Source organism: Ammospiza nelsoni, chromosome 1 (genome assembly GCF_027579445.1).
Source record: "Ammospiza nelsoni isolate bAmmNel1 chromosome 1, bAmmNel1.pri, whole genome shotgun sequence".
Taxonomy (NCBI): domain Eukaryota; kingdom Metazoa; phylum Chordata; class Aves; order Passeriformes; family Passerellidae; genus Ammospiza; species Ammospiza nelsoni.
Window position 1 is genome coordinate 56,834,025 of NC_080633.1, and position 27,436 is coordinate 56,861,460.

Below are 27,436 nucleotides of genomic sequence, written 5' to 3' on the forward strand. Positions count from 1 at the left end.
GACATAACAGTAACAAGGCATCTTCCTGAACATAGAGTTGGTGAAGTTTCTCATAAGGCACATGAATAGTTCAACTTGAAAGGATTGATTTTTATTGGATTTTATCTGCTGCTCAGGCTTAGTTTACTTAGTTCTGGCTGTTACTCTGAAGTTATTTTGGTTTCCTCCCATTAAACAAGAGTAGCTTTGTGCAGTCCCAGATTTGGATCTGCTGATAGTCATCCTGCATTACATATTATTAAAAAATGCTTCAAGCAACTGATCTTTCAAAGAAGTCTTCAGATGCCTTGCAATCAGCCTTTGATACTATAGCTAGCTTTCAGTTTGTCATTCTTCAGTTTACTTGTAAGAGTGACAAATTTTAATGAGACATAATCACTTGCATTATGCTGTCATGGTCAAAGTTCTATTATGTTTTGATGCAGTTTAGACATGTCCCAAATATTTTACTTGTAATATGTCATCTTAATAGAAAAGAGGAGGCAATTCTACAGCATCTTGAATTTTAATGGAAAAGGTTTGATTTTTAGAGAAGTTTCTATTTTCTTTAACTACTTTTTTCTTTGGTATATTTTTTTCAGATGCTTCCTGCATCTAATCTACATGGAGAATTATTATTTTTCTTTAGAGATTCAGATATTTCTCTTTCAGCATCCATCTTTCTGCATCTTGGGAATTCCAAGACTTTTCATTTACAAGCTGACAAGGATAAAAGAATTTTAGGTGCTTTTCAAAGGACATCGCTAGAAGAGAGTTTTAATATTCTGAATCAAAGTTCTTATTTCTTCATGCTATTTTTGTTTTCTCATCTAATAGGTAGACTGATACCACTTCCTTATTCTTTCCATTTACAGTTGTGTATACCTCCAGGCTTTGTCAGGCTGAATCTATTTTTATTTCTTTCCATTTTAATATAGTATCCTTCCCTGATTGTCTCCTTAGCATTTAACAAATTTTACTTTGCATATTTCAACATTACCAAAGTGTCTCTTGCTACCAGTTCAAGCTCAAAGATACTGAACTGAAAAACATTGTTTCTGAGCCTTAGGCAAAGAAACAGTAGGTAATATTTTTAATCAGCTTGTGTGTTTTTTAACTGTGTCAAGAACAGTTAGTTCTTTTCTGAGCATTCAACTAGATTTTCCTAGAAGTAATCACTCTAAAAAATCGTTTATATTGCATCTGTAGAATGCTTTTAGTTTATATTAAGATAATTATGATGTATTTTTAAAATACAAAATAAACTAAGTTTTGTGGACTGTTTAAGATGGCAAAATTAGTGCTGAAAAACATAAGTATAAACTTACAGCATGTAACAATTCTTTGTGAAAATTTCTGGGCACCAGGCGGCAGCGTATTTATAAATGCTGATTTTAAGGAGACTTGTCTCCTCAGTTTCCCTTGAAAGTCAGCACAGACACAGGATCCTACTGAGGCAGATCACCACATAAGTTTAAATCTAGTTCTGGACAGCCATCTGGAGATGTCTCCTGGAGAGACCTAAGGAAGTAAATTTTCTTAAAAGAAAGTGTTCTCAATCAATATGCCTGTAACTCTATAGGATCAGGGAATGATGATGTGTCCCTGAAGCTGAAGTGTCTAGGAACAATTTTGAAGGGAAAAAATTAACATTGAACACTTGAACACATTGAACACTTCCTACTTGAAATACAGTAGGAACATACAAATAGGCAAGTACCCCAGAGAGTAGGTTTTGCCTATTTTAGAGTTTATTTTAGATAAGAGGATATTGTACTTGGTATGCTAATTCTTTGTCACAATTCTTTTCATAATTTATATGCTTGTAGTAAATTACCAAATTGTTCCTGAGTTTGTATACTGCAAATCTGAAATTTGCATCTTTGTATAGGACTGTAGTGAATTGTTTCAATCAGCCTCAGGTGCTTGAAGTGTGGGCCACTTATTGTTTTGACCTGTAATGCAGTTAGCATAGAGAAAAGTATTTCTAGCATCTGGTAAAGCAACCATTTACTAAAATTTAGAGCTTAATTTTTCAGCATATTTGGTTTAGGCTTGCTTCTCCTGCAATGTATCTTCATCAATAGACAGAATCTGAAAGGACATTTAATAAAACCTAGGAAGGAGACAAGCATGTGTGTCAGTCATTATTGTATAAAATATTCTTGCTAAAATCCCTTTTCATTTCCAAGTATATTAATATATATGATTATTGCATAGGTTTTCACTCTCCAGAACTAAAAAATTTTAATATTCTAGTTTTGTAAAATTATACTCCATGTGAAGTAAGGAAAGAATTTATTGTAAGAATGAAAATGTAAACAAAATTTAGGTCATTTTAGGTCAGCATATATAATTGCCAATAAAATTGAGGGAAAACATTTGAAACTAATGTCATCCTTTTTAGAGCTGTCCTGAATAATTCTACATTTGTTCATGCATAATGTGGCACCCATGATGGAAGATAATTTTTAATGACTTCACAAACACATTACTAAATTAAAAGCTTACAAATGCTCACCTGGGGATGGCCAGCTTTCCCCAGTCAGAGCCTATCAAGTAATTTTCTGTGGCACTTCCTGTACTTCCTATACTGCATGTGTTTTCATATTTTCTGCCACTGTAGAAACTCTTCTTTTTAAGTCTATACTAACCTTTATTGCAATAAGTGTGTCTCCGTTACTCTGGTAAATCGAACTCTATGGAGTATTGTAGTTAGAGCATTCTCAAGGCTTTTCATCTTGGGACTAGCAGATGTAAAAGAACTAATATTGGTTAGAAAGCTACAATTTGCAGGATTTATTCAATTAAAAGGTTATTAAAATAGTTGTTTCGGTTTTTAAACATTCACTTCAAAAACTGAGGGAAAAATGGTAAAATATGTATGTAGTGATTTGCAGGGTTCAATGGAATTTTCTAATAGGCTAGACAACTTTCATAAGTATATTATCACTATTGGCACACTGCAACATAATAGAGCTGGTGGTAATGTCCTTGTCACTTCATTACACTTAGGATTTGACTATGAAGTTTATGTGAGAAAATGGCTTCAAGAATCTCTCACATTGTGGACCACATTCAATATAATTATTAAAATAGATTTGGATGCTACTCAGAGAAACCATGCTGCTAGATCTCTTTTGTTTTACTGACAAAAAAAATATGATAATTGAAATTGTCTGTAATTAATGAAAGTTGCAGATGGTAAACTGCAGATGAGTAAACTGCATCCAGCTCAGGTCTCTCAGCACAAGAGAAACCAGGATCTCTTAGAGTGGGTCCAGAAGACAGCAACAAAAATGATCAGAGGGCTGGAACATCTCTCCTGTGAAGAAAGACTGGGTGCGTTGCCTGGAGAAGAAAGCTTCTAGGAGATCTTAATGTAAAGTCAGAGAGGAATATATCAGGGTCTGTAGGACAAAGGGGCAAGAAGGTTTAAACTAAAAGTTTCAAAGGGGTATTGAGGTAGAGTTCTAAAGAGTTTTTCATGTCAATCTAAAACCACGTTTTCCTCTTTTTCTGCACCTAGCTGTGTCTTTTGAGAATACTGCTACAGTCTAGAAGACATTCACTCGGTTGTAATTTCCATGGAATGCTTTAAGTTTTGTTTTTTCTAAAGCTCTTTGATACACAAAACTGTTACAGCTGTGGGGAAAAAAATAGAAATATTTTGTTTCACTTTAGGAGAGAATGAAGTACATTAAGAAAGTGCAATTGACAAAAACTGTAAACTGATTAGTTACGAAGAATCTCTTCCTGTCATCATGCACTGAACTTAATAACTTGGTACAGCATTGCTTTGTTACATTATATAGCCTTCCAACTAACACCATCCGATTCAATGCCATTTCTTTTGAGACATTGAAAGAGGGGGATTTGTTCTTCACAATTTCCATAACAGCCAAACACTGTACTGTGTTGTTCCAAAGGCACTTGGAGCAGTAAGACAGTCATCATATCTCTGCTTAAAGGAAGGAGTGGAGTAGTAATGCCAGAAATAGTTATCAACACCCAGATATCTTCTACCAGTCTCTATTCAAATCTTTTGGAAGGGGGGAGCTCAAAACTGGTATCTGGCTGAGCCACTTTGGTTAGTACTGCTGAGAATGAATATTAAAATTTTCCTTTATTCCATATGCTGTGTATGTGTGCAAGATGATATAGGTAAACTTGCAGAACTGTGCATCTGCATATCATACATGCACATCTTCACGTATATATTGATGGATGCATACATCTTTACTGTATGATAGCTAACATATAGGCTTTTATAATTTTTGTTCCAACCTAATAAACAGCTGTAATGGAATTGAATACAGACATAATTTCATATTCAGAGGATGTAGCAGAAGATACAATCCTTTCTAACAAGTCTTTTGCACACGCATCTGTAGTAAATGATAATTTCTAGAGTGATTCAAAGCTTTCTAATCCAATTTTCTAGTGAGATTAATAGCATTTTGGCAGAAAGTGCTATAAATATTAAATATGCTGCACATGCTATAACATTGCAAATAAGATGCAGCGGTAACAGTGGTAAATCCTATTTTGTCCTCTCTCAAGACCTCTTTGGAAGCAGAATGAAATTCTAGGTTTGTGAAGAGAGATAAATAAGGAATGCATTTTTCATCATTATTTTTTGTCTTCAGGGAGTTTTAGATATGCTTTGAGTATTTTCCCCTAGTAGTCATTTTATACAGTAGTAACTAAGAAAGTTCTGTTACTGTCATGCAGTTAGCCTGGATTATTGAGTTATGTCTTGGGTCTCTGAGGATAAGAGGGACAGCTTGTATAAATGCATGTAGTTCCCCTGAAACACATAATGCGGTGTTGATTAATATGGATTGAAAATTTGATCCCCTGTGCCTACCTGATAAAGACAATTCAGAGGATTCCTCCAACAAAGGAAGCTGTTGGAACAGCGCTTTCTGAATGAAAGTGACTGATAATCCAAGAAGAAAGAAATAAAGAAGACAAATACAAAGGGAAAAAAACCCACAAATACTTCCATGAAGGCTCCTTTCCTGAGGGTCACTGATATTCCTTTGTCTCATTGAACTTCTGTAAGGGAAGATGACCATGCCTCTCTATGGCACTTGACATCAGAGCTAAAAGACTAATCTGAGTTCCTTCTTCAGCCGTCATAGTTCACCATTTTGCCCCGAGTTTTCTAGTACAGTGAAAACTGAGCCATCAGAAATTTGCATTTAATAGTTTCCCCCTCTCATGATTCTCTTCAATATGTGAAGAAAATAGTGCAAAATAAGCAAATTTTTTTCAGGGAGTAGGACAATGTTTTTCCCCCCACAGAGGCATGCTGGGATTTTGAGCTCCAGAAGTGGTTCCTGTGCTGCCAGTGCATGCATCTCATTCCACTTTGCTGCTGCATGTAGGGCTGCTCCTGTACTAATTTGCAGCTATGCCAAATCAATATCCAGAGATCTCACCATAGCTGAAGTCTGACATACAGTGAGGATGTCAAAGCCTTCCCTGAAGCCATAAAGCCATCTGTAAGTCCAGGCCTAATAAATCTCCTCCCTTTTTCCTCATTTAAATGGTGAACATGAACATTGGTTTCCTATTTCCTTTTTTTTTTCTTTCAGACAAACTAACTTTACAATCACTAAGCGTTGTAAGTAGCGATCAAACTGCTGTTCCCATTTATGTAGGCTAAGCAAAACAAAATATTTCTATTTCTGAAGTCCATAGCATTGTGAGGAATTGCAAGTCTGGTCTGAGTTGGGGAAATGGGAAACACTATTTATGCATCTCTTTTGAGGCCTTATTAACCCTTTCTCTTACTCTGCGAAGCATGAGCATATCCACATTGGCTGTATATGGTAAAGAAACTTTTTGAACCTTAGATGGTGCCATTTTTATTAAGAATGGCAAAAAAATGTCTTTCTAATTTATGGATAATTAAAGTCACGCCTGCTCATAGATTGTGATTCCAGGAGGTTAGGGCAATAAAAGTCTGAAAAGCATACTTGCAGATCAGGTTGCTTTCAGACTTGCAGACAAAAAAATGGATGAATATAATAAGCATTAAGTATATTGCAATTAAGTTACACAGGATCAGACTCAGCCTTGGCACAATTCCACTGCAGTCAATGGAGTTACAATACAGAGTTCAACGTTTACCCTTTTAAAATCTTGTGTTTTAAAACTGTAGTCCATCTGACCTTCCTCTTTCGCTCACTCTTAGAGATACCACATGCTACGATGACCCTTGACTATGTACAAATACACAGATTGTTGCAATGACAGAAGGAAGACCAGGGATTCATTCCAGCATTAGCGTCTGCCATCTCCAAAATACATGAAAGCTTTAAAGAAACTCTTCTCCTACCAGACAGAGTTACAAGCAACAAAAATTGATCCTGATTTTGAATCTACTCACATAAGAATTACTTACTCAGATAGTCTATTAATAAAAACAAAGTTCCAGCAGTGTTAATAAGGGTTGTTGCAATCTGACATGTGAGAAAGATCCTCCTTTAAAAGACTTTGCACTTATTCAATACAATCTCTTTCTTCTAGAGAACATCTGACTGTCATTCTTATGTGTTTTGCTGAGAGAAGTCTAACACCTTCTTTATCATTTCTTTGAGACAACATATATAAGTGTATATGTATTTATGTATAAGCTTTTTTTACAAACTGTAAAATCTTTTTCCCTTTTTTATTAAAAAATATTCTTATCCAGGGTTTATTGAAGATTTGTCATGTATGGTAGATGAATGTGAAGGCAATGTTCTGAATTTTCAGTTTTTCAGTCTGAGTTGACAGACTTCATTCTTTAGGCAAAATGTATTAAATAAAGAACTACAGCAACAACAGAACCTCAGAGTTGTTTGCAACAAAGCAGCTCCCTCCTCATTCTCTGGTCTTACATAACAGATAGATAGAACAATCTGCTTTATGAAGTGCTTTCAGGAAAGTGTGAAGAAGGCTCTTAGTAATTTCAAAGTCCTCTGCTTTCTGCATTTTAGCTTCCACTGCACACTGCCTGACCCTGTGACTGACAGTTGTGCCTGAGGCACCACAGGTGGGCAAGCTCCCTGCCTAATGCAGTGCTGGCAATCTCTACTGCTTTTTATCATGTCCATAAAACCAAATTACCTGTGGTTTCTAAACAAACATTGCTTGTGCCAGTTGTGACTGGAATTAGTAACTATCACACATGAATTCATCAGCATCACAAATGTGAAAAATATTGACAAGAAAAGGATTTTTTTGAAGTTGCTGAGGGAATATAACAAAGACAGTGATGGGGGTTTTATATCAATTTGCATATCAGTCCTTAAAAAGATGGCTTTTTCAGAGCTGCACTGTGGCTCTCTCCTGGAAGTGTACCTCACATGTCAAGAAAAAGGAAAGAACAGTTTTTCTAGAGATTACTGTATATTAATTAATAAAGCAGGACAGTGAGAATAATATCTGATAAGGAACAAATAGGCTAGTGATTCAAAACCAGCAGGGGATTTAGCCATATGTCTTCCATCAAGATAAATATCTCTCCAGAAAATACTGTTGCACTTATTTACTTCTTCTTTTGTCTTTCTCCTGCACAAATAAGAAATTGACTCAGAAAAGTGGTAATGGAGTAAACTCTGGGTTTTTTTGTTTGTTTTTTTAATTTTATTTCTTTAATTGTCTACCAGGCTGTTATCAAGTCATTAGAAATGAGCCATTTGTGAAGTAGACACAAATAGGAGAGACTGATTGATTAACATTTATGTGTTGTTTACCCCAGATTACTGAAATGGCTTTTCTGAATAGCTTTCCTAAAGGTCATAAAGGCATTGCCTGGTCACAAATCATACATACCAAATTAAAAGATGAAAAGAGCCTTATAAAAGATTTTGAAGTATGGGCCAAAACTGAATTTATTTTGGAAAGCAGGCTTCAGCTTGAACTACTGAGTATGCTCTAGTGCTTCAAGATCTGCCCAGAATTGAGGAGTGATGGGGGAAGTCTTTTCTTGGGAGTATAATCTAATGGTATCTAGTAAAAAACTTTGTGGTTTCCAGTACAAAATGTAGTGATTCATGTCCAAAAACCTCAAATTAAAAGGACTGTTCTGTATCAACGAAGATTTTGAGATCTGCATATTACTTTGTGCACATCGATAATTTTTTACTTATTTAGATTTTGCATTTAGCAAAGGATTTCAAAAAAGTCTGAGTAAAATTGGTGAGGCATTTTTGGCTATAGGCTGCAGGAATACTGTTAGGGTCCTGGTGATAGTCCTTCTAAAAGAATTATGCTTGTATTCATTAAAATATATATTAGCAATGATAATTAGTGGAATATTTAAAATCCTGATGTACTGGAGAGCAAATGTCAACTAGTGACAACTGGAAAAGCCTACTACTTAAGCATTCCCAAAAAGACAGATTTCCTCTTTAATTTGAGATCTGAATTTGCAGTTTAATTTATAAAAAGAAGTAGACAAGCCAACTTTCCCAAACTGTGTCTTCTTTCATGCATGAACAGAGGTAATTTCTATTTATAGTACTTGTTCCATACTGAGTACCATTTACAAGTGGAGACACATGGGAAAGCCTTCAGCAGGAAGTGTGTGCAGCAACAAGCCTCAAATGCTGGTGTACATGGTGATATGTCAGAGAGTAAAGGATCACTGTAAGCATAAGCATTGCGTCTGAGCTGGAATGTGGGCAATGATGTGGTCAACTCAGGAAGGCTTAATTCTTGTAGGCACGAGACTGGATGAAAATATATGTCTGCATGAGGAGCTGAATGAATATGATTCTATGATTAGGGGGTTTTTTTCCAGAAATTTTAAATTCCATTATCACTGCTCTCTCTTTTTTTTTCCCTTCCTGTGTTGCTGAAGTCTATATTGCACACTGCTGGGAAAAGAATCAGACTTTTGTGGGTCCACTCCCATCATATTCACAACAGTTAATTTTTTCACGTTGCTTACTGGAAAAATTCCAGTTTTGTAAATTGGATTAATTTAATCGGGTTTTTTACTTTTCTGTGCCAAACTCTAAGTGGGTAGAAGTTGCCATAGTCTAGTTTTTTTTATTTCCATTTGGTTTTGGGCATACTCTTGTATTAACAGTTGGAAAACTTAAGTATAGGAACCTATGAGAGAATAAGTTATAATTACCATCTCGCCATGTCTTCTCATAGTTTATTAGTTAAAGATACTGCTCTTTTAAAGGCTTTTTTGTTATGCACTCTCTGTTTAGAAATTAACTTTCTGCTCAGATGGATGTAGCAATTATCACATGCCATTTTTTGGGTTTTTTTTTAATGGGAAAGTTTTTATCAGAGTTCTTTGGCTGTAGAAATTAAACTTCATGCAAATAGAAGATAAATATGATTGTAATGCAAACTGACTATCTTCTCATCTGCAAGTCTGTCATACTGATTATGCTGTATTGCAAACTGTGGTTTATGAATAGGTAATGCAAAAATGTGTGTACCTTTACAGATAAATAAATAATCTTTCCTGGTGAATTTGAACTGAATTTAAAACAAAAGCTTCTCAGAATGCAAGCATTTCCTAATATCCAGCAGTGTTTTGGCCCCAGTCCTTTGGTTTGGGTTCATATAGAAATGAAGTCTCATTGCAAATCTTGAATTTATATCAACCTAGCATAAGGGCAAGGCAATAACATTTGCTCAGAACTGTATCTTTAAGCAGTGTTAACCCATGTGTGTTGAACAATGCAGGGCAAATGTCCGGTATATATGTGTCTATTTATAAATAAATTAACAAATGCATGTCAGCTGTTGTGCACTGGGAACTGAGATTTCATTAACTGTAAATTACCTCATTTGATCATAAAAAGATTCTCTGAATTATTGCATAGTATTAGAGAAGATTTTTACCCTGTTAATATTGAAATATTTATATGAATAATAAAACTTTTCCTATTCTGTTTTTATGAAAGGAAAATCATTGCAGAAGAATAAAAATCCTAGGAGACTGTTACTACTGTGTATCAGGATTGACCCAGCCCAAAACAGATCATGCCCATTGCTGTGTTGAAATGGGACTGGATATGATTGACACTATCACGTAAGTATCATGCATGGTGAACCCAGACAGGAGTGCTGCAACAGCTCCTGTGCGGTGTTCAGGAAGTGTGCTCTTAGAAAGACATCCATGTCTGTTAGCACTACTCACCTGGCAAGTCACACCCTTGCACTCAGGCCACAGGACCCTGATTTCAGGAATGGACGCTCTAGACATTGATTTTCCACTCCATTTAATCACTATAAGAAGTAAGTGTGCAAATTGAGTATGTAGAGGCACATATGTGTATTGAATAGGTGGCAAAAAGATAATTAGAGATAAGAAAATATACCCTATTGCCACAATGAAAGGACTCAAATGTGTTGCTTTGCAGTGGTAAACACTGCTCATTTTGCCCACCAGTATGAAAAGTCAAAACAAGTCCTGATATATGCCTGTTGTATATGCGTTTGCAGTCTCAGAATCATAGCCTGTTGATTATTCAATTTTAATGTAATGTTTAAACCTTTCATTTATTCTGCTTTTCAGAAATGTAACATGAAATTTACTTTGCTGCTCAGATTTTTGTTTATGCTTGAGAGGTCTACATTGATCATTATTTTGCCAAGGCAAAAAATATGGATGTGAGAGAAGTGTGAATGAGTATTTAGCAGAAGCTGGAGGTCTATTTCATTACGTAGGAGGGAAAGGATAAAGATGGAAAATTTCTTCACTACTGTATTGCCCACTTCTCCTTTTCATTTGCTAAACATACAGAGCATGAAAAGTTGGGTAAATTAATTCATTTTCTCCCTTATTCAATGCAAGTTCATCACATTTGTAAGCGTTGTAAAATCGACAAAATACTTTTTAATCTCTTAATTTATAATTTCTGATAGTCTGTGATAATAGAAAATCCTAAAAAATATGTGTATTCTTTCAGCAGTATATGGTATCTCCATTTATAAGGAAGCCCTAATCTTTGGAAACATAATTAGATGTACAGGACTTGTACACATTTTTCAAAAGCCTTTTGGTTTGTTTGGGGTTTTTTAAATTCCTGGAAAGCAATAGATGATGCTGTCCTTCTCTTTTAAACCTAGCATTGATCTTTAATTCATTAGTTGTGCTGTATTTCATGTATACAAATAAGGTATTAGTATAGCTGTTGGAACTTTTCTCTTTAGAATGTTTCAGTTTTACTATTAGAAGTGAACATGTTCCCTTTTTAGGGTATATTTTATTGGCTACTCACATGATAATGCAAACTTGGAAAATGAGTTGAATTAGAAAAGAATGAACTGGGGCTGTTCAGTGTGCAGAAGAGAAGGCTCAGAGGTGTTCATATCAATGCAGACAAATACCTAGAGTGAAGGGTTAAAGAGGACAAAGCCAAACTTTTCTCGGTGACATCCAGCACCAGCACAAGAGGAAATGGGCACAAACCGAAGTGTAAGAAATTAAATTTCATTAGAGAAAAGCTTTTTTTTACTGTGCAGGTAATCAGATCCTCGAGAGATTCCACTGAAAAGTTGTGGCGTTTATGCCCTTGGAGAGATTTAAACCCAGCTGGGCAACAGTTCTGACATCCTTCTGTAGCTGGCTGTTCTCTGAGCAAGTATGTTGATCTAGGTGATTTCCAGAGCCCCTTGCAGCATCAGCAGCTTTGCAATTTTATGTGGATGAGCTGTAGTATGTTATCTAGGCATATTTAGTCACTGGTTATAGTACAAGATAACTGGCCATTTCAGATTTAATTTTTTAAAGAATTCACAAATTTTAGGTCCTTTGTGTAGTTAGTGGTCAGAGCATGGTAGAGAGCAAGATGAGCAAGAGGCAAGGTTTCAAGATAATGCCAGATCTACTTAAGGTTGTTTGATGGCTAGGGATATATTCTGCATTCTTTGTGCATAAGTACAATTAGTCTCTTTCCTTCCCAGAAACTGAAGTTAGAAGGTAGATTCCCCAGACTAATTAGTTTTAAAATGTGTTTAGTAAATGAAAAAGAGAAATCAGGAGCTTCTGACAGTGAAGTTGGAAAGCATTTTCTATTGTATTGGTATGGTTATTAAGCTTTGTTTATCAGCTCCGTGAGATAGAAAGTCATATAGCCCTTTCATGCAGAGGTGGATGCCAGCTGGTGGTCTTTTTAAAGTCCATTCACTTTATCATAAAATTCAGGTCTTGGCATTATAAATTTATGCTTGGAATTGTTCATCCCTAGTGATAAGTTTGTCATGTTGTCTGGGCTGAATAAATAAATAAATAAAATAACTTGGACTGTGATTCATGGGATGGATCTGTCAAAAGAGTCCATTCCAGAGATATGTATTAACAAGAGATGGGTTCTTTTTCTGGAAAATCAAGGAATAGAAACTTCCATGGCTGATTGTTGGTTCTGTGATTGAACTGAGTTGAATGTGTTCACATAAACTGATACATTTCATTCTCTTAATGTTCTGCGTAACTGTTATCCTTCAATATGGTGCTGAAAATTATGTTCTCTCATCTGAGAACATAATTTTCAAAGTATCATAAAATAATTATAATTTTCACAATTTCATCCACCTTCCTCAAAGTGTTTTGTTGAAGGGAACATAACCAAAATAATTATGGGAGAAGCTTTCTATTCTTAAAAACTGACAAAACAGATAGTGTTATATTCTGATTTTATTCCAAAAGAACTTCTGCAGCCATTGTGTCAGTGCCTCAGTACAGGTCAGGTGTTTGTTCTATTTTAGAGTCACTTAAACTGCCACGGCAATGAGTGAAGTGTTCAATACCACCAATGTTGCTCCTACCATAGGAGTTTTGATTGTCATGCTTTTGCTAGTAATATAATTAAAATTATTATATTCATTAGTGCCTCTAATATGTCATGTGTTTTTCTAATGTGGCCGATGTCTTCACGTTGGTTATGAACATTGTGTTAGGCCAAGTCTCTCTTCACCTTGCTTAAACTGATTGCCACATTTGAAATTTCATTCTCATGTACTACAGTGTTTTACCTTCTAAATAGATATATTTGTTAGCTAACTGCCATGTACATGTTATGCTCAGCTAAAAAAGCTCTTCCCTCCCTTTCTCCAAAAACTGTCTAGAGTTCTGTTTTAAGAAAGTGTTATGGGGGAAATTTTACACATTCTTCCTAGTTTTGTCTTTCCTTAGACAGCACTTCATCAGTAGATACAAATTGTATTAAACAATTCTTTGGCTCACTACAGCAACTCCTCTTTGGAGATGAAATGTGGTGAAATGACACACCTATTTACCTGCATTCAGTAATGTTGCAGAGCAAGAGATAATCTGTAATGTTTCCAATTGAAAATAGAGATTCTGAGTGAGCAGTATGTAAATACTATATTTTGGACTGGATCAAAATACTCAGGTTAACATTCATAAACTTTTCAAAACTTTAATGGAATCCATAATCATTCCTGTTGTCACATGCACAGTACATTTTCATGATGCTTCTTCTGTTAAAATGTTAGTAGGATGCCATTTTAGTACTGACTCAGTGGGAATTGCATCATTAGCTGCATCACTGACTGTGGGTAGTAGCAGGGAGCATGGCACTGCAGGAGCACATCTGTGGATCACAGCAACTGCTGCTGACTGTTTTAGTCCAACCTACACATACTGTGGTGAGGAGAGAAAGGTTACTTTAGAATAAGCATCATCTGACCTTCTGGTTGATTGCTTGTGGGCTTTGAAGAGATCTGAAAGAAACTGAGGTCCATCAACTTTTACTTCTTGAGAACTGGGCAATCCAGTGGGGTTTATCAGCTATTTTCTGTGACACATAGGTGATTTTATCCTGAATGAATCATTCCACCTAATGTCAATGACTCCACCAGTCATCATGTAAAATCTCACAGATGGAAGGGTCCCTTGCAAATTTGGGCAAATTTGTACCTGGGGAAATTTTTGCACTGGAGAGGTTGATGCTTGAACTGTCCCCTTTTAAGGGGTTTGGCCATTGGCTGACCAAAAGCACCAGGAAAGGGAGAGGAACTATAGCAGCCCATTTGCATAAGTCCAATGGAAATATCAAGATTTCCTGTGTGATTTTTTGCCTGAGGAAATAGACAGAACCATTAACTTCCCTAATGTCAACACTCTTGAAGCTTTTCCCCTGGTCATCCAAAAGTCCAGGGCCTGGAAATGTTTGAACTGGCAGGAGTGAATTGATGTCAAGTTTTTAGAGAACCAGCAGCTGCATTTTTAAGAAACTGTCTACTAGTGGTAAAAGCTTCATTGGCTTGCACCTTTGCCAGAGCAAGCCAGCAGCCCTTCAATAGCCCTGCCTCTCTGTCCTAGTGCTCTGCAGCAGCCGAGCAATACTCTGGGGAAGTCTAGGTAATTGAACCAAAAATTATATCTATGCCTTTAAGCAGGAAACATTAATTTCTGCTGGTATTTTTAGACCTAAGGAAAAGACCTAAGTAATTATAAGAAATGGCATGCAGAGTTTTTTGTTCCAAAAAAAAAGCTCAGGAGCACAGGTCTGAAGCTGTTCTGCAGGCAATCTAAATTACTTTCATGCCTTCTAGAAGCACATAAAATACTTGTAGTTAAGGAGGGAACTAAAATTTAAAGGATTTGTAGGATACTTGAGCTGTCAGGGTAGATGCCTTTTTTATTAGTCAGTTCCTTAGACTCTGAACACAATTGATTTAAAAAGAAAATGTTTTTTTGATTTCCATTTGTTTTTGGGCCTACTCTTGTGTTAACACTTGGAAAACTTAAGTATAGGAACCTATGAGAAAATAAGTTATAATTAATAATTTATTTGAGAAACTCCTTTTTCCTGTTCGTGGCTTGTTTGTGAAGTGCTGATATAGTCTCAGAAATGTATTTATAATTTAAAATACCTTCTTGGACATTTTTGTGATATTTTATTGTAGAAATGTTGATGCAGTTTAGAAACATGGTCATTTTACTGCTCTGAATTTAAATTTGAAGGCTCTTCTTTAAATATTACCTAATATTCCTCATTTCTGATAGTTCAGTGGGGTTTATTTATGGAAATTATCTGCATAAAGAGCACAAAGGTCTACAAGATAAACTCAAAAAATGTAATTAACTTCTCATGAGCTTTTTTTTCCTACTCAAATTTAATAATGATGAAAGCATCTCTGAAACACATTGTACCTTCTGAGGAAGATGTAGAAATGTATTCTCAGTTTATATTTTTGACTAAGTGACTATTTATGGAAAGTTTTTGCTCAAAACATAAAGTTCTTTCAGGTTCTCCTTTATGGTTCATTGGTGCATTATACAGTTCAGTTTATTGAACAAGGAGTATGATCAGCCATGTTCTATTTCTCAGCTCATCTTTTTTTATTTACTTTTTGTTATTCTATTAACAGTTCTGAAAGGAGACTAAATTTACCCCAGTCAGACAAAGCAATGTCAAAGCCTTGAGTGAACTTTATCCGTGTCTGGATTTCACTGTCTTTCCACATACATTTAGTCTGAGGTTTTTGGTTGTTTTTTTTTTAATGGTGGAGGAGGGAACCAACAAACAAAAAACCCACACTCATTTGTGAACAGAGAAACCCAAACCTTTGCAGATTTATTAATTAAGATTATTACATAGGTTCTTAATTATGCAGGAGAACATGGGCAGACAAGGTGTAATCCTGAAGGGCTTTGTCTGGCAAGATGTGGGCTTGGTGTAGGGTCAATCTGTTAATGAGACAATACACATGCTCAGGTGAACATACAAAGTGCAGTCGCTTGTTGTTATGTGGCTCATGGAATTAGGGTCCTTCATTTCTTCAAAGATCTGTCAAATCATGTGCACAAAAAAACATTGTAACACTAGAATCCTTTTAGGACTCCTTGAAGTCATATTCAAGGCTTGACTGGGAACAGATACTGAGTGAGGGAGAGCTGACTTGCAGTGAGTAGGAATAGGACAAGGAAATATTTAATCTTTCAGAAAGCTGTGCATAAGCCTTTCTGTGCTGTTGCATAGAATATGACTGAAAAATATGTTATGCCAAGATTCCCTGTGGAGATAAAAGAGATCTCCATGTTACTGACATTAGTGATGGCTGACATGGAATGCAGATTCATAGGTGAAAGGTTTCTTATTTAAATTGAAGCCAAGTATCTTTGCTGCACATCCCACATCCTGATCTATGCTCACCTTTCTGTTAATTTCATTTAAACAAGTACAATTTGTGAAATAGTTGAAAAGTCTTTCTAAAGGCATCTCTGCAAAATCCAGTGTAACTGGATGACACTTGAAAAAAAAATTGGTCAATGAAGGCCAAGGGGAAATGATAGCTAGAGTCCTGTTTTAAGGTCTTCTCATATTAAATGCATTGGAAAATTCAAATTAGAAAAGTCAAATAAAAATAAATTCTTATAGTGATAATCAGTTTCCTTTATTCAGAGATAGTATCACTTTTTGGACAGTAACTGCACTGTAGAATGACAGGTGTTTGTCTAACAGAAAGAGCTGAAAAAAATCTATTTACAGTGCTATTAAATAACATATAATATTTAAGACTGTTCATTTCAAAGTGCGTTTTCAGTGTTCACAATTTTGTACAGAGTGCAAGTCATAGCATACCCTTCGTTCACAGAAATGAATAATCTTTCTGTATTGTGGCACAAAAAATATTCTTTTAATAACAGTTTTGTGGATTAATTCATCCTTTACCAGCTATACAGTGAAAATCTCTGAACATTATATTTAATTTGCAGGTGCAAGACTAGTCACAAGTTGTTTGGGTGCCACTCTTACAGAAGCTTTGGAAAGATATTAGTGTTTATAATTACTCTGCTGTTCTTACAATAATTTATTACTTTTGTCATTTTCTTTGTCCTGTACTCTAGTAACTGGGTAATTAAACCAATTAGAACATAGTAGATTGGAAATAATTATTTATACATTGACAATCTCACAGAAATGCTCAAGAAATTTATAAATATTGATATTTTGGTTCAAAAGTAATTAAAATATAACAAATAATTTTTTTTTTTTTGGAATTGCAATTAAGGCTTTGAAACTAGTGAAGGTAGAGAACAGTACCTGAATATTCCATTTCAGGTTTATAAGACCCTTTCTATTTGGTCATGTATAAATATATGTGTTAATTTTGGGAGAAGAGAAAATGAAGAGCAGTCATCATCTAAATATTAATTCTGATGCTGTCCATTACAGATCTGTTGCAGAAGCCACAGAGGTTGATCTCAACATGAGAGTTGGATTGCATACAGGCAGGGTGCTTTGTGGGGTCCTGGGTCTCCGAAAATGGCAATATGATGTCTGGTCAAATGATGTGACATTAGCTAATGTAATGGAAGCTGGAGGACTGCCTGGGTAAGTCTGAAAAAAAAACATAGGAAAAAAATATAAAACTCTATGGGTGAAGAATTTCTTCCATTTTTAAGGCATTTGCAAGGTAATTGCTGTTGAGGAAAAGGATTGTATTTGGCAGGAGCAATCAATGTATTATGTGATTTATCCTGTGGAATTTTCCAAATGATCTTGATATTTGTATAAGTAATATGTTAGATTAGAAGTAAAACATTTTAAAACAAAATTGTTTGTAGAAGTTGCTGAATCTAAAAAGTAGGAATGAGACAATATTACAAATGTAAGAATGCTAGACTTTGATCATTTCATGTTACAAAAGTAAAACCCTGTAGCCATTCCAGGAATTTTTTACCCTTACACACCTCTATACTTTGAGAGGGGAGGGGGATGCCTTGCTCCTTTTACATGGCCAGATTTCCAACACTAGTTGTATGGTACAGAAAAGACATAACAGTTTATGAACTCAGATATTGATGACATTTGCAAATGATACAGTAGCACATAAACCTGCAGCCAACCCATGGGGCATGTCCTGGAACTTGAAGTACTCATTGCACAGCCTTGGACACAATTTAAATACACACAGTGAACATTTGCAAAGGTGCATGGGTGTTCTGTGTGTAGCTCACGTTTGGACTAGGACCTGCCATACTGTTTTTGTTTTTTGCGAGATCTTGATTGCTATACAGAAGGACAAAGGAACCAATTCATTTTTTTTAGTGATAATGATAAATTTTAATTTATTGTATACATCTACTTTAGATAATTTTGGCAGTGTATTTTATACATTATCTTAAAGTTACCCAGTGGGAAAAAATCTGAACACATGTTTATAGAGGAAAGCAGTAAAATTTTTTCAGATACCTTTTCTGAAGACATATCAAATATACGGGGTCTTTCAGGAGAAAATGTCAAAACTTTTCCAGGATAAGAAAACTCAAAAATAATATTAAAGATTGGTGTATTGCCAAAACAAAGTGAGTCAGAAAGATGCCTCTGAAACAGAGTGGATGAATAATATGAATCAGAGATGTGAAGTGAAACAGAAAAAGTTTCTGCTTTATACACAAGAGAGGTTTGGATTGTGATGTCTCAAGTTTCAAACAGCAGGATGTTTTTCCAAGCTGCCATTGAGGTAAAAACTTAAGAAAGCCACACAATGTAGAAGATCATGTGCAGACGCTCTACAAAACAGCAAATTTGCAAGTGTTTGGATAGTCAACAGTTATCTTTCTGTTCACTTTGCCTAAGTTTAGAAAATGCATGTAATAGAATTTTTTTCTATGCTCAATTTGGCTAAAAGTACAAAACTTAACTTTTTTTTTTTTCATCAAACCTATGGTCTTGTATGTAAATTGACCTGTTGATCTCTTTATCAACTTCTGTACAGGAGTGTATTTTGGTAGCAAGAAGCTCATAATCTTTGCTTTAAACAATAATGTCTAATTTTCTCTCCAGGAAAGTTCATATTACAAAGACCACCTTAGAGTGCCTAAATGGGGACTACGAGGTAGAACCAGGATACGGTCATGAAAGGAATAGTTTCTTGAAGAAGCATAATATTGAAACATATTTTATTGTGCCATCCCATCGTAGGAAGGTATGCTTATTCAGTGATATGTTTTCATAATTTAAAAACTGTTCTGTGCTATTCTGAAAGCAGAGACAGTGCTAGAGACAATGTTTTGTTGTTTGTTTTTTATTCCTGAAAGTTCTTCAAGCACACTTGAAGGCCCAGCAGTTACCATTTATTTAAAATGGTAACATTTTGAATTTCAGCATGTGGTGAGGTGATGACAGTGGTTTTCCAACAGGTGCAACTACAAGTCACACCTTTCCTCTTCAACTGGTTACTGAGTGCAGTCTTTTGTTCTACTGAGAAATGTTTCTTGTGACCGCAGTAGGAGTCTTGAAAGTCCATAACTGTTGTTTAAACATTTTCAATTTGGTAAACCTTTTCTACATCACAAGGCTTATTTTTGAAGTTATCTATCATAACGTGATAACAGGCCAAGAGAAACTTTATTGCCTTTTATGTCAACCAGAGAATTTGGGATACAGATTTTTGAACCCTTATCTTCTGAAACTCTGTGCAAATAAGTTTAATTCAGGGATTTTAACCTTCAAGGGGAAAATTATTTTACCCAATTCTGAAAGTATTGGTCAGGTTTTAAAGTGACGTCTTTATACACACCAGGTTTTAAGCTGTCAAAACTCCATATTTGAGGGTTTTAACCATCAAGTGTCTGAGAAAAACATAACCACAAAGAAACAGGTCATCTTGAATTTCATATCTCCGATCAGTTTTTTGGCCTTAATTTGAGGACTATCTGAGTTTTAATGAAAATGTTGGGAGTCCAGTCACCAGGGTAATTTGATTCTGGGATTGAAAATCCCATTGTTTTATTCTGGACAGGCTGCTACAAGAGTGATTTTATGTACTTCGTCTGAAGCATCTTCTTGTTAGAGAAATGGAGTTTTCTCATGCACTATGAAAATCATGCAATTTCACATTTTGTTCCTCTGGTATATATTATTAAATTCAGTTTTAGATAATATGAAAGAAAACAGTTGGAAAACCAACTGTGGGTTAAATTCTGTTTTGGCAGTCAATGAGATTGGTTTTTGGTGGCTTTCTTGAACTCAGTACTAGCATTTTTTAGGAAATCAGTATTTCCTAAATTAATCAATCCAAATAAGGAAGAAAATGAAAGAAAGAGTTTATTCAAGGTATTATTGTTGCTAGATTGTCTTGGTTTTCTGTTGTTTTCACTCCTTCAGCATTATGTATAATTTCATTTTTATGTTATAATTTATCAGGTTTCATTGCATATTAAGGAAATAAATAGTAGAATTTCAGGAAATTGTTCCATTTATTGGTGCAAAAAGACAAGGAGAGACAAAAGGGAATTAGTGTGACTTTTACATAAAAAACTGTGTCAATTTGTGTCAATTCTGCTACAAAAAACAGTGATTGAGGAACAGAAGCTTGACAATCACATATGGAAGGAAGCCAGGTCAATGCATGTTTGATGTGCAAGAGTGAGAGTGTACTGCTGTGAGAGCACGCATTTCTTTGTCTTTGCAAGATCGCTGAGAAACTGCTGGTGATTGGTGAGAAAGGACTGCTTGGTTTGTCATCAGCTACATAAACCCAGATGCCATCTTACCCATGGGTGTCACTGAAGAGTCTGTGGAAATGGCAGAGGCTGCTCCACAGCTTGGCTAACATTAGCTCTCCAGCATGCATCAATGGTGTGTCAGCCAAGAAAAATCCTTCATGAGTTTTACTGGTGTTGACTGGTTTCTCCACTGGGCTCGCAGGTCAATCAGCATGCCACTTTGCTGCTTGTCACAGTCCATCACAGCTATGCCCAGTCTTTGTACACTTGCATACTGATCACTGACCACAAGCTACATAATAGCATATTTGCCTTCTAAATAAACACCTGCTGTTCCCTCCAAGCTCAATTCATTCACTGCCTCTTTAGAGACATAAAAATAGAAGGCTACCCATGAAGCACAGGCAAGACAGAGTTTTACCTGGCGAATGTAGGTATCTTCTGGTTTAATATTGCATTCCTTCCTCTTGAACCTCGGCAGCTGAAATGCAGTTTTTATTATATATCATCTCTGACATTAACATGAGCTGACTCAGGTGGGTATGATACCAAGTGGAATGAAAATCAATGTTATGAGCAACAGACGACCAAGAATATGTTGATTTTGAAGCAAAACTAAGACCACTTGGAGTTTTGTTAAACATTATTTGTTCAGAACATGCCCCATATTCTTCCATATTTGGTCTGACAGAAAAATTTTTCATCCCTGTCACTCTAGCCAAGAATGATAATAACAGTGTAACATGACTCATTCATGTACCAGTTACATTTTAAGAATGAACAAATTATAAATTATTCCCATCTTTTAAATCTTCCATTGAATTAGCTAACTTTTGTGATCTGATCTGCTTGCTGGTTTAGTGTGAGGGCACCACTAAGCAGCCACTGAAGGAATAAATTTCTTTTTGTTTTGTTACAGTTTTTATTTTTGAAAAGAATATATTAGTCTATTATTATCTATTAGTCTATGCAGTCAACAGCTTATTGTCCACCTGGAGACCAGTGAAAAAGGGTGTCCCACAGTGGTAAGTGGTGAGGCCAATACTGTTCATCATCCTTGTCAATGACATGGAAAGTGCACCTCCAGCAAATCTGCAGATGGCACCAAGCTGTGTAGAGCAGTCAATACACTGGAAGGAAGGGATGCCATCTAGAGGGACCTGGGCAGGCTTGAGAGGTGGGGCTGTGTGAACCTCATGAAGCTCAATAAAGCCAGCAACAGCTGGCTTGGGGCAATCTTAGGTACACCTACAGGTTGGTGAGAATGAATGAGAATACACCAAGGATAAGAACTTGGGAGTGATGAAAACTCAACATGAGCTGGTAGTGTATGCTCACAGCCCAGAAAGCCAAGAGTGCCTTGAGCTGCCTTAAAAGGAGAGTAGCCAGCAAGTGAAAGGAGATGATTCTGGCTCTCTACTTGGCTCTGTAAGACCCCACCGGCAGTTCTGTTTTGGTACCCCCATCATAAGTTCCATCCTCCAACAAGGAACTGTTGGAGCAAGTCCAAAGGAGGACCATAAAGTTGACAAGCAGACTGGAGCACCTCCCCCACAAAGACAGGTAGAGAAAGTTGGGGTCTTCAGCCTGGAGAAGAGAAGGTTGTGCAGAGACATCACAGCAATTTCCATTATCTGAAGGGAGCCTACAGAGAAGCCAGAGAGAGACTCTTCAGCAGGAACTGTAGTGATAGGACAAGGAGTAATGGCTTCCAAGTGGAAAAGAGTTAGTTAGGTTACTTCTTAGAAAGAAATACTTTACTGTGAGGGTGGGAACAGCTTGCCCAGAGAATCTGTGCATGCTCCAACCCTGAGTGTTCAAGGACAGTTTGGATGGGGCTTTTAAAAACTGGTCTAGTGGAAGGTGTCCCTGCCTCCAGTAGGGGTTTGGAACTAGATGATCGTTAAGGTTCCTTCCAACCCAAACCATTTTATGATTCCATTATTATTGTTATTATTAGGTAATATTTATGCATAATTGACTGGATTACATTCAGCTTCTAAACACACTTATATAATGAATCTGATTTCCACAGGCAGAATTTTTTTAATTAAAAAAAATCTTTTTTGCTGATTTTCATAGTTAAAAACTTACACAAAAGTGCTTTTTTTCTTACATGTTCCCTAATACATACCCTGATAAAGTTACTAGCTTTTTAAAAGCCATCACATTTCTCTTAAGTAAAGTTTGATTATATCTTCTTGATATTAATACTTACAATCACGTGACAAAAATACTGCCTTGAGAGAAAATTTGAAAATTTTGATTTATGTAAGTAAACGCAAATCTGACCATACACATGAATGCCTTGGGCTTTTAAAGGAGATTTGATCCAGATAGAAAAACATATATATTTCTATTTAATATATAAAATTGAATATATTAAATATTCACAAGATTCATACTTGTGAAACATGATTATTCTCTTCGTTTCAAAAAATTCTAACTTTGTGAAGTATAGTAAATATTACTTTATATGGATTTTATTTCAAGAAAAAAAAAAATCTAGGCCATATCTCCTAATCTCAGAGACCCTTACAAGAACTTTATAACTGTTTAGACCAGTTAAATAACTTTTTCTATTAATGATTTCTTGGTAACCCACCTGACTAATCCAGCAATTGAGAGACAGGGCTCCACTTAGGTGCAAGCAAGAAGTCGTTTATTGTAAAGTTGTGAAGTCATGAAGTCATCTATTCTATCTAAAGCTCGGTTTATATATTCTCATACCTTTGAATAAAATTTTCCATTGCCAAGCAATAATCACATTATTAATGTTACTTAGCAATATTGCTTAACCACAATCTTACAGGTGCAGTCTTACATGACTACCCTAAAACAAAGTACCACATTTCTTTTAGCTTCCTCCTTTACATTTCTATTTGATGTTCCCGTGGTTTCTGACCTACAAGGGCCAAGATGTCCACACCATCCAACATCTCCATAGTGCTCTCTGCTCCACTGCCCAGCTGCCTCCCCATAGTGTGCCATGAACAGCAATAAAGCTATGTCCAGGAATGGAGGTCATTGAGTGCAAAAATCATAGGGAAGTACTCTTGATATAATTTACAAATTATTCCTGTGTCTTCATAAGTGTCTCTTGGATTTTACAGTCTACCTCAAACATAATCAATAATTGCCTTCCAATAGATTGCAAAGCACCGTCTGCAAAATTTCTTTTAATGCACTAGTGAGTTATTCACAGTGGGGTATTCAAATATATTAGTCGTCTTCTGTTTGTGGCAGTGTAAATCACATGCTATCTGCACCTACTATTTGAATAGCATGGAAAGATGGACAGTCATGAAAAATGCATGAAAGTGTATCTGTTTGCCCTTTAGAAACTAGATTTTTCTCTGAAGAGATTGACACTTTTTCCTGCCTTACTATGTACATACAATGCCAGGCCAAGCAGTCTCAGTAAATTCTTTCTGTGGCTTGGATAGCCCTGCTTTCTTATCTGAAGTCTCTGAGCAATACTATGCCCACTCTGAAAATCCAGGTGAAAACCACTTTTTTTTTTCTGAATCCTTATTTAGTTATCCAGCCAGAGGGAAGTGGACAGTGGTTAGAGGCATGGTGCTTTGTGTCCTGTCTGGTTTGCTGTGTTGAATCATGCCCTAAACATTCCAATTCAGATGGCTAAAACCACAGATTTATTTTTGCCCAAAAACTAATCATAGCAAAACAAGCAAACAAACAAACAAACAAACACAAAAAAAAAAACACAAAAAACCCCCAGTAATATATTTTAAAAGGGTAATTAAAGCAATGTTTCAGAAAGAGGAAATTACTATTTTCAGTCTTTTGAATTTCAGGGAAAATCAGCTGAAAGATTGATCACTAAATAAGTAAATGCAGCTTAACAGCATGCTTTGGAAAATTCTATTTAAAATGTAAAAACTCTTGAAATGTCAGAATTCTCTGGAGGAATTATCTACAATACACACCTGTGGCATAATTTATTGTCAACTGCACATGGATTTAAAGCTCAAAAGGTTGATCACCATTTCTCTGACTCAGGGAGAGGGAGAAATTCAGGGAGAAATTCAGAAAATTGAGATTCACACAGAATCACACAGAATCAACTAGGCTGGAAAAGACCTTTGAGATCATCAAGTTCAAGCTATGACCAAGCACCATTGTCTCTACTAGACCACAGCACTGAGTGCCACATCCAGTCTTTTCTTAAACACCTTGACAGCTTGTGACTCCACTACTTCTCTGGGCAGCCCATTCCAATGCCCAGTCACCCCTTCTGTATTTGTTCTAACTTGCATGCCACAGCTGCAAGAAAAGTGGCAAAGGCTGTCATATCACTTTAATATTTTGTTGTTTCATCTAGCATAAACTCATGAGATTGTAAGCATCCTGCATTGCAGTCCTTACACCACAGAGTAGCAGGAAAACAAACAATTTTTTCATCAGTCTTCTTGAAAAGACAGTATTTTTTTCTTGGAGTACAGTCTTCTTTACTGATAATTGATGTAGCTTTGTTGCATGAAGCAGATTATTTGCCTTCTATATTATAATAAATTACTAGGCTCTATATTTCTCCATCACCAGCTAACAGGTTTTGTCTGCTTATGTTTTTCCTGTGGCTGATTCAGTTCTTTTCCCCCCAGCATGGAAGGAATATTATGCAATATAGCAGACAGAAAACAACATAGATTCATGATGATATTTTTGCTTTGTATAGATGAAATGCATAGTAACTGCCTGTGCTTGTCTTTTGACTTTATTGTTAATTTACTGTTAGCAACTGGAATGTTTCACGGGTTTTAGGATGCTTTCTATCATGTCTTAATAATACTCTAATTGAGCTTTTAACAGTGAAAGAATTTTATGCCTATAATCCATGTATTACTAGGAGTTTTTAATGGAAATGTATTGGATTTTGTCTGACTTGATTAAAAGAAGAAAAAGAAGGCTAGAAAAGGAAGCAATTGAGTGATACGATAGGTCTAAAATTGCTGTACCTAATCTTTTTAATTTATTACTTCCATTCAAAATGAAGTTCCATATGTATTTGTGGGAAATTTCTTTCTCTGCAAAATTAATTTGATTTAATCATTCTGGTTAAGTCTGAGGGAACATACTACACAGTTCTCATATTGTGTTCTTTTACCAATCTTGGAAAATTTGTTTTTTTCCACAGAGTGCTTATGTCCCAGTAAATTCACCTGTATGCCTAACAGATCCCTAAGATTTTTTTGGCATCTGACTCTTCTAAACATATTCTGTTTACTTTGTTTCAAGGAATTTTTTTAGTTCTTGTAAGTTGTGCATTTTCTGGACAAATAGATTTTGATTATATTTTTACTTAAGTGACTGTATGCTTACCAGCCCTTATGGAGTGCTAGAGCTCTGACTCTTAAACTCTAAGTAGTGACAGAAAAAGACATCTTCCCATTTAATGCAGGGGATATAAAAACTTTACCCACTACTCATAAAAACTCTTTCCTTTATTAGCACATTGCAAGCAAAAATGTATTTGACAAAATTCTTCTAATTTGAAATGCTGCACGTCAGGCATCTGAGTCCATATCTGGGCACAAACTAAAGATTTCTTCTTTCAAACTGACAGGTACCTGTAGCTGCCACCGCCACCATGACTGTGAGAGTCCAGGGATGTTCTTTCTGCTCAGTGGGTCACAGCTTCTTCCAAGGAATGTAACTAGAGATCTGAATGCATAATTTGAGTGTTTCAGATTTTAACACCCTAGATATACCTTAGCAGAGCCGATTTAACAGGCACACAGCCATTTAATGGAAGCTCTAGCTTGTATCTGGAGAGGGGCCGTTCTGTGCCTGAGACTTTGCATTGCTCAAGTTGTTGGAATAAACAAATCTAAACACTGGAAATAAATTGCTTGTGTTACTACCCAGCAAACACAAACAGAAGAACAATGTCTGTATTGCAAAGTGTATTGCTCTACATCCTCAGGACTGCTCCTGCTGTAGCTATGAAGCTGCTGGTGCATCATCATCAGTGTGAAAGCCTTCAGTTTGGGCTGCCATTGATAGAATTAGTTATGTGCTCCAGTATCATCTCTCTTTTTCTTCCTCCATAAATGTGGAATCTGTACAAGGAAAGATGTAGGGCACTGGTAGAAGATATTTCTCTGTTGTTGATCTCCTAAACATTGGTTTTGCCTTTACAACTGCTAAAAACTTTTTACATCTGCGTCAAGGAAGTGGTTACACTATTCTGAATTTTAAAATTTAATCTTACAGAAGCTATATTTTCTGGTAAAATACCTAATACACTTTCTTATTGGATAGCTGAGGTGTGATAAGTAAAATGTATCATAAGGGCAGTAGAAAAAATATCTCATGATTTTAACTATCAGAAGAGTGAAAAAAAAGAAAAAAAATGTGCTCATCTATCTTAGGACAAAATGTCTTAAAGATAGTCATGGAACAAATATAACCGCCAAGAGACATGGTCCTGCCTGCCTGAAGATAGAAAACACATACAGACACAGTGCTACAGCATTTATGGTTTCTGTAAATGTGTTTTGAATTACATAAGTATCTTCTTTTCCTTGCCAATTTATGCACTGAGGTTGAATATAGTCAGGGAAATAACAGTCTGCTGACATTTCTGAGAATCTCAGATGAGCACCAGTTAAGTACTTATCAGACTATTACATGACATTCAAACACTGGGGTTTTTTCACCAGGATTTAAATCAGTGTTTGTTTGTTTTCTGCATTCACAAAGCTGTATATAGTCCTGGCCACTTTCAGAGTGCTCTGCTAGAAAAGTACAGCTCTTAACCTTATTTGTCAGCTGTGTTGCAGCAAACAACCAACCTTTCCTGAAATTATGAGCTAAATGAACAGTGAACAGAATTAGAGATGATCCCAAGGATCAAAAAAACATGAGAAAGTAAAATGCATTGACAAAATGAGCTGGAATGGGAATGCTGCAGTCCAACTTTCCTGTAATGCTGGCCTGGAGCAAGATCAGAGGAAAAGCAGAGGGAAAGACACTGGGGTT

At 35.9% G+C, this 27,436-nt stretch overlaps 1 protein-coding gene across 1 annotated transcript in view; it reads left to right on the forward strand.

The window, feature by feature from the left end:
• Positions 1–27,436, forward strand: part of ADCY1 (adenylate cyclase 1) — a 149,140-nt gene that overhangs the window by 83,380 nt on the left and 38,324 nt on the right. Inside the window, exons 5-7 of the mRNA XM_059483185.1 lie at positions 9,909–10,036; positions 17,154–17,312; positions 18,768–18,909. Coding sequence (XP_059339168.1) covers positions 9,909–10,036; positions 17,154–17,312; positions 18,768–18,909 — 429 coding nt within the window. The remainder of the gene's footprint in view (positions 1–9,908; positions 10,037–17,153; positions 17,313–18,767; positions 18,910–27,436) is intronic.